This window comes from Carassius carassius, chromosome 7 (assembly GCF_963082965.1).
Source record: "Carassius carassius chromosome 7, fCarCar2.1, whole genome shotgun sequence".
NCBI lineage: Eukaryota > Metazoa > Chordata > Actinopteri > Cypriniformes > Cyprinidae > Carassius > Carassius carassius.
The window spans coordinates 6834010-6851738 of record NC_081761.1 but is presented as its reverse complement, the minus strand read 5'-3'; the positions used below and the strand labels follow the sequence as shown (position 1 = coordinate 6851738).

Sequence of the window (17729 nt, the reverse complement as noted above, 5' to 3'; positions counted from 1 at the left end):
GTCTGTGTCTCTGAACTATTGTTTGCTTACACTGGAGAACAGGTGGAATAGTTCCTCGATTAATAGCCAAAATTGTTTTACACTATTATTTATACCACTGTCAGGAATGTACAAGAAATGACCTCCCTTCTTCCTCCCTGAAAGCCTTGGAAATTGTCTTGAGATGTTGTTCTTCTGTTTCTGAGGGGAAGAACCTCTTAAACTCGCTTAAAATTGTGTTTGTTTGATGTTACCAGTATGTGAAATTATGCTTGTATGCCAGTATGAACGGCTGTGTCTCCTTACTAGGTTAAAGGTGTGTGTTTAATAAGTATCTGATGTATGATGACCTGATGTATTTAAGTTGAGCTTCTGTATTGTTCAAGGCTTTACATAGATAATGCTGTACTTCTGAACCCTCAGGCCAGTTTAAACTTGAAGAGGCATCTGTGGACGCTCTTTTAAGTTAAGATTTTACATAGCAGCTGTCCTTTTAAAGATCAAGTGTATGTACAGTAAATCAGCATCTCGGGTTTCCATTTAACGTAATTCATCTCTTGTTTTCCAGAAGAGATTAGGCTTGGAATATTATACAGATGTTTTACAATGTTTTATATTCATTTTGTATTGGGATTGATATTGAAAAGAAATATAATAGTTTATTTGTAGATCTGCGAATCCCGAAACCTTTTCTTCTTTCTTATGGGATTTAGTTTTGATTTAATATTGCTTATGATGATCCTTGTTCTTCTGTGTCCATTGGTAGGCCTTGTAAATTGCACAAATATGCACTTGTGTTTGTGGTTGAGAATGAAGCAGTGCAGTCACAGAGATTATGTTTCTTTATTCTTGTTTTTATTTGTGCTCTTGATTTCTGTCTCCTTTGTTTCTGAAAATGATCTGTTATCTATATGCCAATAAATGGAGAAATAAATAATTTAATGATTATTTAAAACTGGCCTCTTAGATGTTCTTATAGACAGATGTACTCTGTCCATTCAAGTATTCACTAAAGCACTGTTATTTATATGTGATGTTAAAATATGTCAATAAACTGTGACAATAGTACATTTATAGCAGAAAGGAAAAACATTATATCAAATAAATACATTAAAAACACAACAAATGTGTGAAAAGAGCAAGTTGCACTTAAAACACTGAAGAAAACACATTCGTTGGAACAGTTGAAAGTTGGTAATATATCTGTTGTCTTACGGCATTATTGCTACATCATAAATAGTATCTGTGAAATGCATGATAAGCTGTATTTCTACATATATGGAGAAATGTGAACCGTTATGTTAGTTATGAGCACAACAAGAAGCAATGGAGATGCCACTTACAGCTGTTTTAGGTAACATAACAGCACAAAATAAAAAAAGCAGTAAATATTGTGTGCATGTTTAAAGCCGGGATGCTGTTCCGGAATTAGAGTTGGAGTTCTTTGCCTTCCCATAATCCTCTGCGGTTTGGGTGGCGAGGGCAGGCGAGGGGCTGGAGTGACGCTGACGACGCATGAACGGGAAAACACTAAACATACACACAGACAAACATTATAAGACATCTCTTCCTCTGCAGACTGAGCAAAAGAGGCTCTTACCTTTTTTTGGTCTCCTGTGGTACTATAGCTCTGGCTAATAAGTTCTTGTAGAGTTCAGATTTGAGATAACGCGGGTATGAATCCTACAAAGAAACACAAAATATATTTATTGAACTTTAGAAAGAATATTCAAATCTCTTTAGCATGTTTTCATATCACAAAGGCCTTGTTTACAGTATTTACATCATATGACCCATATTCATTTACATTTACATTCATTCAGTCACATGGGAGACTTCACATCTTTAGTTTAAAAGTTTGGGGTCATTATGATTTATTCCAGTTTTTAATAATATTTCACAATATTATTGTATTTACTGTATTTTTGATCAAATAAATGTAGCCTTGGGTTGCATAAGAGACGTCTTTCCAAATCTTTCAAAAATATGATCAACCCCCACATTCAGCATTTGATCACAGAGCTGAACATTATACCTTTTTCATGAGGAAGTAAATGTGCATTTGAGCATCATCCATGACAAAACGATGAGGGTGCTTGAGTCCTTCCAGGGTCTTTTCCATGGTCTTGCTGTCAATATTCACCCAGCGACTTGCACCAGGAGCCAGGAACTGCCTGATAGATTATAATGGAGATCAGTTACAATGTTCAGCAAAAAACCACATGAGGTGATGAGAGACTTTCATTCATATATGGCACACTGATTAAGTATATACAGTACAGTACATACTTACTGTTTTAGTGTATATATAGATTTATTTTTGTGATGGCAAAACTACATTTTTTGGAAAACCATAGTACATTTTTTGATGAACAGAAAGTTCAAAAGAACAGCATATTTAAAATAGAAATATTTTGTAACCTTAAAAATGTCTTTAAAATTGTTGCATGGATAAAATCTTAAGGTCATACTTGTAAACCTCATCCACTTTCTCTGGAATTTTTGCAGTCTCTCCGTGACGAACGTCTTCACAGGCCTGCCAGAAACACAGGTTCTCCGCTGATAACACGAGAGAAACCAAGAGAGGAACAAGAGAGAAGCACCCAGGAAAGGGGACAAAAGAAGATGATGAGAAAGAGAACGGGGAGAGAGAAACATGAAAAATTGTTACATTATTCATATATACAGAGTATGCAGCAAGATAAAAATGGAATCTATTAAAGCTCCAAAAGTACAGAAGGGAACGACAGTTTTGGGACGCTCTTCAGAACTGGGTTAAAATAAAAGATGTTTATATAAAGAGGGATCCAGACAAACAAACCACAGTGATTTGGAAAATTCCATGGTATTGTTTGATGTGAATACAATTTATAAATTTAGATTAACATTTAGTACTAAAGACCAGCTGGTATTGATTTAATACAACAGTAGGCCTACCAAATCATTTTTGGTTTAAGTTTCTGATACGCAGAACTGATTTTGAAACAATTTGATTCTAGTACAACCCGAATTCCGGAAAAGTTGGGACGTTTTTTAAATTTTAATAAAATGAAAACTAAAGGAATTTCAAATCACATGAGCCAATATTTTATTCACAATAGAACATAGATAACGTAGCAAATGTTTAAACTGAGAAATTTTACACTTTTATCCACTTAATTAGCTCATTTAAAATTTAATGCCTGCTACAGGTCTCAAAAAAGTTGGCACGGGGGCAACAAATGGCTAAAAAAGCAAGCAGTTTTGAAAAGATTCAGCTGGGAGAACATCTAGTGATTAATTAAGTTAATTGATATCAGGTCTGTAACATGATTAGCTATAAAAGCTTTGTCTTAGAGAAGCAGAGTCTCTCAGAAGTAAAGATGGGCAGAGGCTCTCCAATCTGTGAAAGACTGCGTAAAAAAATTGTGGAAAACTTTAAAAACAATGTTCCTCAACGTCAAATTGCAAAGGCTTTGCAAATCTCATCATCTACAGTGCATAACATCATCAAAAGATTCAGAGAAACTGGAGAAATCTCTGTGCGTAAGGGACAAGGCCGGAGACCTTTATTGGATGCCTGTGGTCTTCGGGCTCCCAGACGACACTGCATCACTCATCGGCATGATTGTGTCAATGACATTACTAAATGGGCCCAGGAATACTTTCAGAAACCACTGTCGGTAAACACAATCCGCCGTGCCATCAGCAGATGCCAACTAAAGCTCTATCATGCAAAAAGGAAGCCATATGTGAACATGGTCCAGAAGCGCCGTCGTGTCCTGTGGGCCAAGGCTCATTTAAAATGGACTATTTCAAAGTGGAATAGTGTTTTATGGTCAGACGAGTCCAAATTTGACATTCTTGTTGGAAATCACGGACGCCGTGTCCTCCGGGCTAAAGAGGAGGGAGACCTTCCAGCATGTTATCAGCGTTCAGTTCAAAAGCCAGCATCTCTGATAGTATGGGGGTGCATAAGTGCATACGGTATGGGCAGCTTGCATGTTTTGGAAGGCTCTGTGAATGCTGAAAGGTATATAAAGGTTTTAGAGCAACATATGCTTCCCTCCAAACAACGTCTATATCAGGGAAGGCCTTGTTTATTTCAGCAGGACAATGCAAAACCACATACTGCAGCTATAACAACAGCATGGCTTCCTCGTAGAAGAGTCCGGGTGCTAACCTGGCCTGCCTGCAGTCCAGATCTTTCACCTATAGAGAACATTTGGCGCATCATTAAACGAAAAATACGTCAAAGACGACCACGAACTCTTCAGCAGCTGGAAATCTATATGAGGCAAGAATGGGACCAAATTCCAACAGCAAAACTCCAGCAACTCATAGCCTCAATGCCCAGACGTCTTCAAACTGTTTTGAAAAGAAAAGGTGATGCTACACCATGTTTATTCAAATTTAAAAAACGTCCCAACTTTTCCGGAATTCGGGTTGTAACTAAAATATTCATCACCAGTCAAACATGAACAGATTGCTACAAAGATTTCAATTAACCTGTATATTTATTATAATTAACACTTGGCCAAAGCTGCATAAAGTAATGTAACTAAAATTCAAAATAAGATTCTGCACTATTTTGCTCACTAGCGCTAGCTTATGCTAGTTTTGTTTTGAATTTTAAGATGTTTAAAATGTTACAAAAGATGTATACCTAGAGACTGGAGGAATGATGTGAAAAATTCGGCTTTGCATTTACAGAAATAAATTAATGTCAAATATTATAATTGCAAACATTATCTGTAAACACACTTGTTATTCTATATAGCCCAACCAGATGGCGCCATTTTCTAGTAAAACAAATATTGAACTGATTAAGTATTGGTCAAACCAATTATGTGTCTATCTTTAACCAGACTTCAGTACACTATATATCTATGTACTACCTTACTATCTGATGCTATAACTATACTATGGTATCACAGTACTGTTTGTAAGGGTCATGAATACTTATGTTAATTTGTGTGTGTATAGCTACCGCTGAATTCTTTCTCCAAATATGTGAGAAACTCTTTTCTTCCCATCGGGTCGTTGAGCAGCTCCATGAAGCAAAAGCTCCAGCGCTCCACACGCAGTTTAGTCGGCAAAGCCACTCTATTTCAGGAAAACAGAGATATACAGAGAAATACTGACCTTCAGACAGAACATTAGTGTACTTCAGTTTTAAATGGTTATTCATTTCTGATCATCTGACTCACGTTTCAGAGGTCATGTTCCAAAACATGATATCATCTGTGATCCAGGGGTTGCTGGGAAGACATCCTTGCATTATGGGGTCATGGGGCTGGTACTGCTCACAGTACTTAACGTAACTGCACACACACACACACACACACATGTAAGGCCATCACAAAGGGTTATGGTAAGAGTTCTTTTTAAAAGATACTTTTAGGACAGTCCATTAGCTCTAGCCTGGAGTCTTAGACTTCGGCAGAGTACACACACACACACACACACACACACACACACACACAGTACCTCTCAAGGCAAATGGAGGACTTTACACGATTCCTCGCCAGGCTTATCCTGTTATGCTCAATCTAAAGTTGTTTACCATAAAAACACAAAAAGGAGCATGACAGGAAGAACAGATTGTGCTGCATAAGTAAAGAATTATGTAGAAACATTTTTTTTTGCTAATAAATATTATTATTACAGATATTAGAATAATTTAGTTAGAATGCTTTCTCTATTTTTTTTTTTTTTTTGTAAAAATCATAGTTGTAGTATAATTATGTTTTTTTAATGTCTCTTTTAGTGACCCAGGCTACATTTATTTAATCGAAAAGCCACTAAAAACAGTGAAATGTGGTCACAATGGAAAAAAGATTTCTATTTGAATATATTTTATTCATTTGAATTTTCAGCAGTCATATGCATATACATATAAATAAATATATATATATATATATATATATATATATATATATATATATATATATATATGCACACACACACACATTTCTCTGTAGTCAGAGTCCTTGTGCAAACAAAAATCTTACTGTATTATTACAATTAATGGCATAATGAATGTAAACTGATATTGCCTAATGACACACTACAGAAAAAGATAGAAATATCTGACATAAAACCATTTTTTAGTTGCCAATTATACGAGTGTTATAATACTTTTGGCATCCACTGTATGGTTTTAAATCAGTTGACCACCTGCCATTCAAATTACTCACCTCTTTTTTGTAGAATTCTGCATTCTTTTCTGAAATTCAAAATTACAAAATATCATCAAAATATATTAGCTTTCTTAAAAAACGTTGCTATTAAAACTAAACTTAATCACTGAACTTTCTGATCTCGCAATGGAATGAAATGACAGCAAGAAATGAGGCAGTGTTTTAGAGATTACTTACTTGAACAAGGATGCATGATAAAAAAAAAACAGAAATAAAGAGAAAAAAAGCTATAGATGATGCTTGAACATGAGAGATTTTGCTGTGAATGTTTGTTCATACAGTATATTTTTGTGTTGTTTATATTGTTGTGTTGTGGTGGTCAGTTTACTGACCAGCTGCACTCGTGTGTTCATGGTTCTTCTTTCCGGTCCATGATCTATACTGTCCTGCGTACCGGGCTGAAAATGTGTTCACAAAGAGATACTGTATATGAATCAATGACAAAATAAAGATGTTTACGATCAAACGCATGTGCCAAGCCCTTAGAAATGTGATCTCTGTATTCATGTTGGTATCTTCTGAAATGTATAGCATTTCACAAAAGCTTTTATTCTTAATATCAGTTGCTGTAACATAAATAAATAATAAAATATTTTTTTGAAAACCTGGAGTAAGCATAAATATATCTTATTCTTTATTTACAAATATATTTTTCATATCAGAATCATATTTACTAATTATAAATATACAATTTTCATGTTTTTTTTTTTTTAAGGTTATGTTTTCATACAAACCTAAACTAACCCTGCCACTTGCTGGGCTTTAAAGAGGTCCTCCTTTCTGTGACATCATGTCCTGTTTTATAGCATCATCACATAACAATAAAATGACTTTCTATACCACTGTAAAAAATGACTTTTTGAAGTTTTAAATATTATTGAATTATGTTTTACAAGACAACACTATTTCAGTCTTTCTACTTCAAAATTCCATGTTTAATGCAATGTGCTACTTGTCATTTTTGTGTAAATATTTGTAAAAATTACTAGTACTACTTTAAAATTCAAATTGTTTCAAAATCTTAAAAAAAAAATTCTCAGTGTTGTGAAAAAAAAATCTGATTTTTATTTTATTTTTTACAATCTAAGAACAAATACACAACCTTAACATTTTTATTTTCTCCACATCAGCAATGATTAAAATATATTTTTACTGGAAATTCATAAAATTCTAAAAATGTTCATCATACAAGATATATAGGCTACGTCACTTTCCATAGAATTCATTATAAATATAGGTCCTACAGTATTTGAAAAATATCGTGAGCCTTGTTTTTACAGGCTTTCAGACTAACCCAAATAACAGTAATGTCTGGCAGGTGGATTTACAGCATTTTCACAGAAGCAGTACACCACACACACACACACAGTGACAATATATGAATTAAATGGTCTCTAAATCCACCCCAGATTAAATCATCAGCTGTATTCCTCATTAAAATGACCTTTTTCAGGGATGCAGGAGTAACATAAGAAACAAACACACACACACACACACACACACTGTATACTGTACTAGTGGCCAGTCTCACATACACACACACAGCCATACATACACTAAAACACACATATTCACTTAGTAATAGAATATCCTCTTAAGCGCTCTGGCAAAAGATGGAACCATTAGAGATATACCAGCACACACACACACACACACACACACACACACACACACACACACACACACACAGACACACACACACAATCCTTCTGGTTCAGTATGCTACTATTTCATCCATCAAGACACTTAAGCTCATGTTAAAGCAATCCATATATATCCTTTGCACTCATGTGTGAGTGTGTTTTAAAGGCACCAATGTGTTCCACTCTATTTCTCCTTTTCTTCTGCCAGAATCTGCCCTCCCTTTCTCCTGATCTCCTCTCGCTCTGTCCCCTTCCCCCTTTTTCCCTTGCTTTGCCATGCTTTTAACCGACTGGCTGAATATTTCATAAGCAGAAGCTGGATAGAGATATGAAGGCACGTGCCAGAAGGGCACAGATGCTGTGGCTGCTTAAGCATCATACACTGACTAATGCATTTAACATGCTTTCAATTTCTATATCGCATTTCTGAAAGGTGATACGCAGTATGTTACTTTTCTATTTATTTAATTCATGAACAGACAAAGACGGCAACCTTGATGGGCACTACCATCTTACTCCAATGTACTTCAACGAATACCATGGTGTAAGCATTGCCATGGCATGTTTTGTTAGCTTTGTGAGTTTATAGTGTTCGGGACTTACAGGAGGTCTGTTCACTAGCCAGTAAGCTTGTTCCTGACACTCCAGCACGATACGATCTGCTTTTCTACGCTGTTTTGATGCCCTTAAATATAAGGAAATGAACATGATAAGGCCAAGGCACAGACATAAAGAAACTCTAGACAGCAACCATCAGAAAAATATTTTATATAGATTTTTTTTTCAACATTCAAAAATATGATTAATATTTAATAGTGCATAAAACTTGAGTTTAAAACATTTAGAGCTATATAAATTATTTGTATGTTAGGAAGAATTGTTTAAATTGCAAAGGAGTGTAGTGCATCCACTACAGAGAATTTTGTGGTTTTCATGCCATTTTTGTTGTTGTTTATTGTGTAAATTATATTTTCCATTTTATTCTTAATTTAAATGAAAGTCAAAGTAATTTTTTTTGTTTTATGTCATTTTATTAGCTTATTTTTTTATATATGTGTATATAATTTTATTAATTGTATTTCTGCTTTATTTTTTTATTTTTATTTTTTTTTTGACAGTAAATAAAAGTAAAGTGAAAATGAGAATTTATGCAGTGGCAACTAACTGAAATTAAATACATTTAATTACATTTATTTCAGTTAACATTTATTTTAGCATTTAGTGGTTTATTTTCAGTTAACCATAATACATTTTAATGAAAGTAAAACCAGGGGCCAATTCTTTAAGATTCTTTAAGATTTTAAGTGAATATATATATATATTGAAACCCCGGTTTATTTATTTTGTGTTGTTTAAACCAGTTCTAGTATTCTAACTTCAATGGAAATGTATAGACACTTTTAACAAATATTTAAATATTTAGAAAAAATATATTTATTTTCATGGTTGAACCTATTGGTGGTATTTTCAGCATTTACTTGTTTTAAAACAATTAACAAATGTTTTATATGGTTTATAATTATCCAAAATGTGATTTTTTATGTAATTTAAATTATTTTTATATGCTACTTTTATAATGTAGGCAATAGAGATCTAAATGTAATAGGCCGATGTGAGTGTTAAGCGTGTGTGTGTGTGTGTGTGTGTGTGTGTGTGCATGTTTAGTAATGTAAAAGGATAGTTACCTGAGCTGCTCTCTTGCTTGCATCACAACAAAGTCCCAGGTGTGGTTGATACGTTTATGTAAGGCATTATAGCACTCCTAACAAAGACAGAGATTGAGAAATGAACAACAGATGGCTTCATGGCTTCGTGATTACATTGTAAAGTCTTGTTTCTCTATGGTGTGGCTGGCATTTGACCTACATACCTTTTCATACTCAATAAGTTCTCCTTGTTTTCGGATATTCTTCTTGGCCAAGTAGATTGCTAAAACACATATACATAAATCCATGTATAATAGATTTACCCTCTGAATATGCTGCAAAATATCTCTTTTTGTATTGAAGCAAATGTATTTTGGTTTGGCACAACATTTTGGTAAATCATTTTATGTTTTGAACAATGGGAAGATCTCACCATAGTCAAGTTCTGAAGCAGGCCAGCGGGTCGACATCCAGTAATACGGCGTCTGATAAAGACAGAGGTTCATTCAGTTGTGCTGAATTTGAATATGGAAATTTATAAACTGCTGACATGGCATGGGATTTTATGTAAATATTGTGTAAGTGTGTGCATATATAAATACCTGAAAGCGATATGATGAATCGTCAGCTTTCAGAATAAGGTTTCTTGGCTCTTTTAAAGGGTAAATGTATCCGTACTTTACAAAGAGTTGTCCAACATGCAATGCCTCTGAATAAAGATGAAAAAATACACCCACACAAGTACAAAAAAAAGAATACAATTTTTATAAAAAAATATAAATAATTATAAAAATAAAACCAAGGATTTACATGAAAAATTGGTTTAGAATTGTTCATGAAAATATTTTTTATTTGCTAGTGAATTTATTTAGAAATAATTACAAAACAATTGGCAAGTATGAAATTTTGATTTAGAAAGACTGAAATAGTATTTTCATAGTTCATACAACATACATCAAATAAGCGTTGTTTTATTTATGTTATGTTGAGCACAAAACAAGATATTTTGAAGAACGTTGGTAACCAAACAGTTGAAGTTAGCCATTGACTTCCATAGTATGTTTTTCCACACTATGGCAGTCAATGGGTACCGTCAACAGTTTGGTAACCAATATTCTTAAAAAATATTTTCTGTTGTGTTCAGCAAAATAAAGAAACACATACAGGTTCGGAAGGACATGAGAGTGAGTAAATAATGTTCGAATTTTCACTTTTTAATTTCCCTTTAACTAAAATAGTAGTAAATGATTTGGTAATACATACATTCAGTGGTGGACGAAGTACACAAATCAAGTAGCCTACTTGAGTAAAAGTACAGATACATATAATACAATATTACTCCAGTAAGAGTAAAAGTACTCCTTTTTCAATTTTACTCAAGTGAAAGTACAAAAGTACTCGATTTTTTATGTACTTAAGTTAAAAAATACTGAAATTTTATATAGGCTACTTAATTAAATTTTATATTCGCACATATTTTTAATAATCCTACTGCTCAAAATACCTGGGATTTTTTCCAAAATAACAACTATATGGAGACAAGATATATTTTTGTTGTTGATATGGACTACGCTGATGATAGTGATGTTAACTGTGAAAGCTTACACTGTGATGTGCATGAGAGAAAACAGAGATGACCATCTGATTTTCACCAGTAAGAACAAAGTATTTTAAAGTTTGTTGTTTTACAGAACATCACAGTTAGGACTATATATGACATGATAATAAGGCCTGAAGTTAGGAAGAACATTTTAAAGGAAAATAATCATAATTCATAATCAGGCCCCCCTCACATAGAGGTTTTCAAGAGCTGGTGTGAATAAATATAGATTTAAGCTCAAAGAGACGGGATAGTCTGCACATGATTTGATATTTTATTCGGACCCAGAATACAGCGAGATGAACATCACAGAGCGCTGAACTCTGCTGCAGTGTGTGTTTCATTCAAACTCGAAGCCTGAGGGCGCTCTCGCGCAGAAAGTCATATCAGGAAATTCCTAATATGGGCAAAAGCGTCCAACTATCGCTGTATGAAAGCAGTTTTTACACAGAAAAAAAGGCCAGAAACTTTTGGAAACACGAAGACATTAAACATACGATTGCAATAATATATGGTTTTTCAAGTCATCTTCAGCAGGTGATAAATAAAGTATGAACAATGCAGTGCTAATTGACAAAAACATTTTGTAGTATATAAACAAATCATTATTATTTGTTATTGTCCAGCAGTTATAGATTTCTAAGCCAATTAAAAGTTAGAAATTTGAGAAAAATTTAAGTTGCCTATTGTATCGACTACCAGTCAACAGTTTTTGAACAGTAAGCTTGTTAATATTTTTTAAAGAAGTCTCTTCTGTTCACCAAGTCTGCATTTATTTGATTTAAAGTACAGCAAAACAGAAAAATTGTGAAATATTTTTACTAACCTATTTATATTAACTGTTTATATTTGGATATATTTCAAAATGTAATTTGTTGAAATTTCAAAGCTGAATTTTAAGCATCAATATTCCAGTCAGACAATCCTTCAGAAATAATACAAAAAAAATAAGGTTTCTTTGATGAATAGAAAGTTCAGAAGAACAGCATTTATTTTGAAATAGAAATCTGGAATAATCTGAAATAGAAAATTATGTCTTTATCATCACTTTTGATCAATTTAAAGTGAAGTGACGTGACATACAGCCAAGTGTGGTGACCCATACTCAGAATTCGTGCACCGTATTTAACCCATCCAAAGTGCACACACACAGCAGTGAACACACACACACCGAGAACACACACCCGGAGCAGTGGGCATCATTTATGCTGCGGCGCCTGGGGAGCAGTTGGGGGTTCGGTGTCTTGCTCAAGAGAACCTTAGTCATGGTGTTGCCGGCCTGAGACTCGAACCCACAAAAGAGTCCTTGCTAAGTAGAAGTGTTCATTTCTATAATTTATTTTCCAAAAAACAAAAATTATATTGACTGTAAGCTTTTGAATGATATATAGTGTACAATGTTGCAAAAGCTTTTTATTTCACATAAATGCTAATTTTTGGATCCTTATATTTATCAAAGAATACTGAAAAAAATACTCATGTTTTAAATATTGATAATCAGCAAATCAGCATATTAGAATGATTTCTGAAGGATGTGACACTAAAGACTGGAGTAATGATGCTGAAAATACAGCTTTGATCACAGGAATAAATTACAATTTAAAATACATTCAAATAGGGAAAAAAGTTATTTTAAATATAAAAATATTTCACAATATTACTGTTTTTTGCTGTACTTTGGATCAAATAAATGCAGGCTTGGTGAGCAGAAGAGACTTCTTTAAAAACATAAAAAATATTACTGTTCAAAAACTGTTGATTGGTAAGCTATATAGACTAAATAAATGTTATATAGCCTACATATATAGCCTATATATATATATATATATATATATATATATAATTTCTGTCCCCCTCACTTCTGAAAAGATGGCTACGCCCCTGGATTTTTTCCTTCTCAAACCTTGTCTGTGGTGTAAAAACACCCCTGGCCAAACAGGGTGCATCTCTTCCCACTTTGATAATTACTGTAGTTACCATGTTCTGAACATCACATCCTTTCTTTCTCCCCAGATGTAATCTATATATATATATATATATATATATATAAGTGCTTGAATAAAAATATTTGGACATTATTTATAAAAATTACCTCAACTTAGCACCAGCAAGCTTGTTAGCTAGACAGTTAGCATCAGCTAACAATATTTACTTATTTTCAGTACGGTTATGAATAAACATTCATGTCTGTCTACTCGTCTAGTTAATCCAAACGTTACTGTTGATAAACAATATAAAAACAGACGTCACATAGGGATGTTAGCATTTTAATAAAACTGTTAACATTACGGCAGCGGGGAATTTGAACGTGCATGAGTTATTGTATTTAATCTGTGTAATTTTAATGTTTGTTTTTTTATTTATTTTTTTATTTTTTTATTTTTTACCTAAAATTGATGTGTCTGCATCGTCTGCACTCGAGTATTTCAGTGGGCTTAAATAGATCACTCTTTACAACGGATTTAGTTCCCAAACAACTGACAATTTTGACCTAAATATGATTTTCAGTTACAATAATTAATCCAAAATGTCGACATTAGTAACTTACTTTTAGCAACATCAGACGCACGCGCGCTCACAAGATCTCCCAGTTCTTACTTCTGTAGACTCGCACTAAACGGTTCATTTGAATCAGTGAGTGGTCGACTCCAGAACAGCTGCAATCCATAGACAGTAGGCTGCAATCGGATCATTCTAATTCATAAACGAATCGTTTGGTGCGATTTGCGATCCGATTTAAGTTTATTTTGAAAAGACTCAGTTCGTTCATGATGAATCAAACACCGCTTCTGCGTGTCGGAGCACGTGATATATTATAGGGAGTAACGATATGTTTTATGAAATTTAGTGAAGTTAAAAGTACGATTTTATGCTTTGGAATGTAGTGAAGTAAAAGTAAAAGTTACTCAAAATAAAACTACTCCAGTAAAGTACAGATACTTGAAAAATTTACTTAAGTACAGTAACGAAGTAAAGCTACTTCGTTACTGTCCACCACTGCATACATTTCATCTAGTGGTTTCCTACACAAGGTGTTCCCTCACTGCAGTGCACATATCTGCCAAACTCTCTGGAGTCTTGTTTATTCCATACACAGCTGTGTGCAGCATAACTTGTTTATTAGAGCTTTTCTGAACCATGCAGCCTGTTCACTGAGAGTGTGACATTTTCGCATTTATTATTAAAAACCTTGCACACAACTCAGCTTACATTACATAAAATCTGACTTTAATTTAAAGCAACTTTCATATGCAATTTAGCTCCCTGTGGTTGTGTGTGTGTATGTTTTGAAGTCCCCCAGGATAACACATGGAGAATAATGTCATCTCTGGAGAACACTATCTATAAACCACACACAGGTGACTGCAAATCTCCAACAAATACACCACAGCAGATAGCATGGAAACTATTAAACACACATGCACACAGTTAGTCTGAAATCATGAGTTTATGAGCACTTTTTTATTCATTTTAAATGTATTACGTTTATGCACACTTTAAAATAATGGCTTGTTATATCACATTCTCTGAAGAAAATATGAAATGTGCTTGTCCATGCAAAAGTTTCTGACACTTTAGTTTAATAAATAATACATTTTACTCTAAACGACAATTATCATCATTGTTGCAATCAAGTACAATTCCAATGTTATGTATCAAAAGACAAAGAATCAATATATACTTATTGGTTATATTAATCTCCTACCGTCATCGGAGATAGAAAACTTCTTTATCAGCCATTCAACAATGTCTACACCTGTATGAAATCAAAGAATATGACTGTCAACATAAACACAGTGTGTCAGACAAAAGAATGTATCCTCTGCAGTGAATGGGTGCCGTAGAATTAGAGTTCAAACAACTGATAAAAACATCACTATAATTCACAATTAATACACTTGTAGTCCATCAGTTAATGTCTTGCAAAGTGAAAAGCTGCATGCTAACTTTAAAGCATCACTTCTGGCCAAAATATGAGTCCATAATCTATAATTATGCTTCCTACAGTGGAAAAAGTCTATCTCCTGTTGTCCTCTCACATCAAAATCTACCAACATATTGGTGTTTAAACTGTTTTTGCTTGTAAGCAGTGCGTGATCTGTGCTTATTTCTCTCCTGATTCAAAAGAGAGTTTATTTTACCTGGAAGCAATGATCTGAAGTTACAAATGTCTTAACAAACACACAGATTTTTGCTGCACAAGACATTAATTGATGGACTGGAGTTGAGTGGATTAGTTATTGATTATTGTGGTGTTTTTATCAGCTGTTCGGACTGTCATTCTGACGGCACCCATTCACTGCATAGGATCCATGGTATTATTACTTTAAATGACTTTGACTTGTATTTATCTTAAATTTGCTGAAGAAAGTCATTTGTTCATTCACACATAGCCCGGTGTCCTCTGAGAGACAAGTGCAGGGGCAAAACATGCACTGTTAGACTAATTAATAGCAAGAAAAATGAGCGCAGAGACTGAAAGCACACACACAGGAGTCTAATTTCACTGCGCAAGCTTCTATTGATTCACTGTCCTCATACACACTCGAGAATTTATGAGATACGCATGGATACTTTGCTGTTAAATGCAGATGATTTCCACAGTAATATTGGGAAACTATGTGCCTCAGCTGTCTCTCTAATCGTGCCATAACATGTCAGAGGCTGGAAAATACGAGGAACAGTCATGTCCATTTGGGATTATCAACAGAGTGAGTGAAGCTTGAAGTTTGCTGCAGTCAGAGAGAGAGAGAGAGAGAGAGAGAGAGAGAGAGAGAAACTCACCAGTCATTGCATGTGGTATGACCGTAATAAGGAGACGCTGATTGCGCAACTTGATGCCCATATCAGGGTCCTGCATGGATATGATCATGCGCTCCATCTGTATGTGGGCATATGTGAAATATTAGTACTTTTACATATTCATTTATCATAAAAATAATATAAAAAGTTATATAAAAAGTTCCTCTATAAACAAATACATAAAAACCTTCATCTTGAATAATAATATTAAGTCTGTTATTTGCCAACTATTCAGGCTATAAACAATAAAGAGATAAAGAGAAGCTGAATTTTCAGCATCATTACTCCAGCCTTCAGTGTCACATGTAACATCCAGTCTATCACATGATCATTTAGAAATCATTCTAATATTCTGATTTATTATGAGTGTTGGAAACAGTTCTGCTGTCTAATATATTTGATGAATAAAAGGTTAAAAAGAACTGCATTTATTCAAAATTAAAAAAAATTCTAATAATATATATTCTAATAATATATTTTCTTTACTTTCACTTTAATCAATTTAACACATCCTTGCTGAATAAAAGTATTGATTTTATTTAAAAAGAAGAAAGAAAAAAAAAATGACTGACCCCAAATTACTGACCAGTAATGAATATTGTTATTACAAAATATTTATATTTTAAAAACATAGCTTCTTTTTTTTTTTTTTTTTTACTTTTTATTCATCAAAGTATCCTAAAAAAGTATCACATGTTCTGAAAAAATATTAAGCAGCAGAACTGTTTCCAACTTTGATAATGAATCATTATATTAAAATGATTTCTAAAGGATCATGTGATAATGATCCTAAAAATTCAGCTTTGCATCACAGAAATAAATGATAATTTAAAGTATAATAAATTTAAAAACAATTATTTTAAATTGTAATAATAAATCACAATATTACATTTTTTTTCTGTTTTTTTGATCAAATAAATGCAGGCTTGATGAGCAGAAGAAACTTCTTTCAAAAACATTAAAAATAGTAATGTTTCCAAACTTTTGGTCTGTACTGTGTATATATATATATATATATATATATACACACACACATTACTTTTATTATTTAAGTTATAAATTATACCAATGTATACATACTCATTATATTAATTAGAGTGATTTAAAATTACAAAACAGCAAAAGCAAAGCATCAATACAATAAGCATAACAGGAAGAGTGGGTTGATTTGTTGGACTCCAGTTATATAAATCAGTTATATAAGTAGCCTAAGAAAATACAAGCACAACTATGCGAATCCAGAACATTTACAGTAAAGAAATTTTAGTTTCGTCTTTAACACGTTGTGAGGAAAAGTTCCTATACAGTGTTTTATAGGAAACAACTGCAGGATGATTAAACTCTGGCTGGTTTGCAAAGATGACAGTATGTTCTGCAACAGATTTATGATTGTGAGAGCTAAATGCAAATCGACTTTGGGGACTTACCTTGGTCAGACAGGGCATTTGCTGGCGCTGCACTCCATCCTGACTGAGTGTGTTGATGGTCATGTTGACAGCTGCTCGTGTGTCCTGGATGTGAAGTTGAAGAGAGCTAGATGATGCTCTCAGTCTGCTGTCCCGTCAGAGAGGCGATGGGGTGGCGCTACATCCGACTACAAAATACTCATAATTAGGCATCAAATAGCGCCTCCCAGTGTACCAGTGTTGATTGATTCAAATTGATAATTGTATACGTTGACATAATATACAACTGTCAACATTTGAAATGGCTCAAAACCTTTCATCGAAGTTGTCCTAAAACTTAAAACTAAAATGCGTTCTTGTCTTCTTCAAATGTTGACTATACTATATTTAAATTCAATGTTAAGGTGCTTATTAAACTTATTAGAAAGTGCTTATAAGGTCATTAGGCTAGTCTTTAAAATAATAATAAA

At 33.6% G+C, this 17729-nt stretch overlaps 1 protein-coding gene across 1 annotated transcript; it reads right to left on the bottom strand.

Moving 5' to 3' along the window:
• Positions 1-1271: 1271 nt before the first annotated feature.
• rgs11 (regulator of G protein signaling 11) lies at positions 1272-17378 on the bottom strand. Its single transcript, XM_059553645.1, has 17 exons — positions 17281-17378; positions 15836-15932; positions 14757-14807; positions 10053-10159; positions 9884-9935; positions 9675-9733; positions 9490-9566; positions 8408-8489; positions 6494-6559; positions 6159-6182; positions 5449-5510; positions 5169-5282; positions 4949-5064; positions 2451-2538; positions 2015-2153; positions 1580-1662; positions 1272-1509 (listed from the first exon to the last, which is right to left on the bottom strand). Exons 1-17 carry the CDS (start codon positions 17341-17343, stop codon positions 1383-1385), a joined length of 1407 nt encoding a protein of 468 aa, XP_059409628.1. The 5' UTR covers positions 17344-17378; the 3' UTR covers positions 1272-1382.
• Positions 17379-17729: the final 351 nt, after the last annotated feature.

Excerpts from the sequence above, each read along its gene's own strand:
- rgs11 (XM_059553645.1), bottom strand. The coding sequence starts at position 17,343 with ATGACCATCAACACACTCAGTCAGGATGGAGTGCAGCGCCAGCAAATG. Across the intron at positions 6,560-8,407 it reads GGCTAGTGAACAGACCTCCT|CCCGGTACGCAGGACAGTAT; the intron begins GTAAGTCCCGAA and ends ACACATTTTCAG. Across the intron at positions 6,183-6,493 it reads TGAACACACGAGTGCAGCTG|AATGCAGAATTCTACAAAAA; the intron begins GTCAGTAAACTG and ends ATTTCAGAAAAG.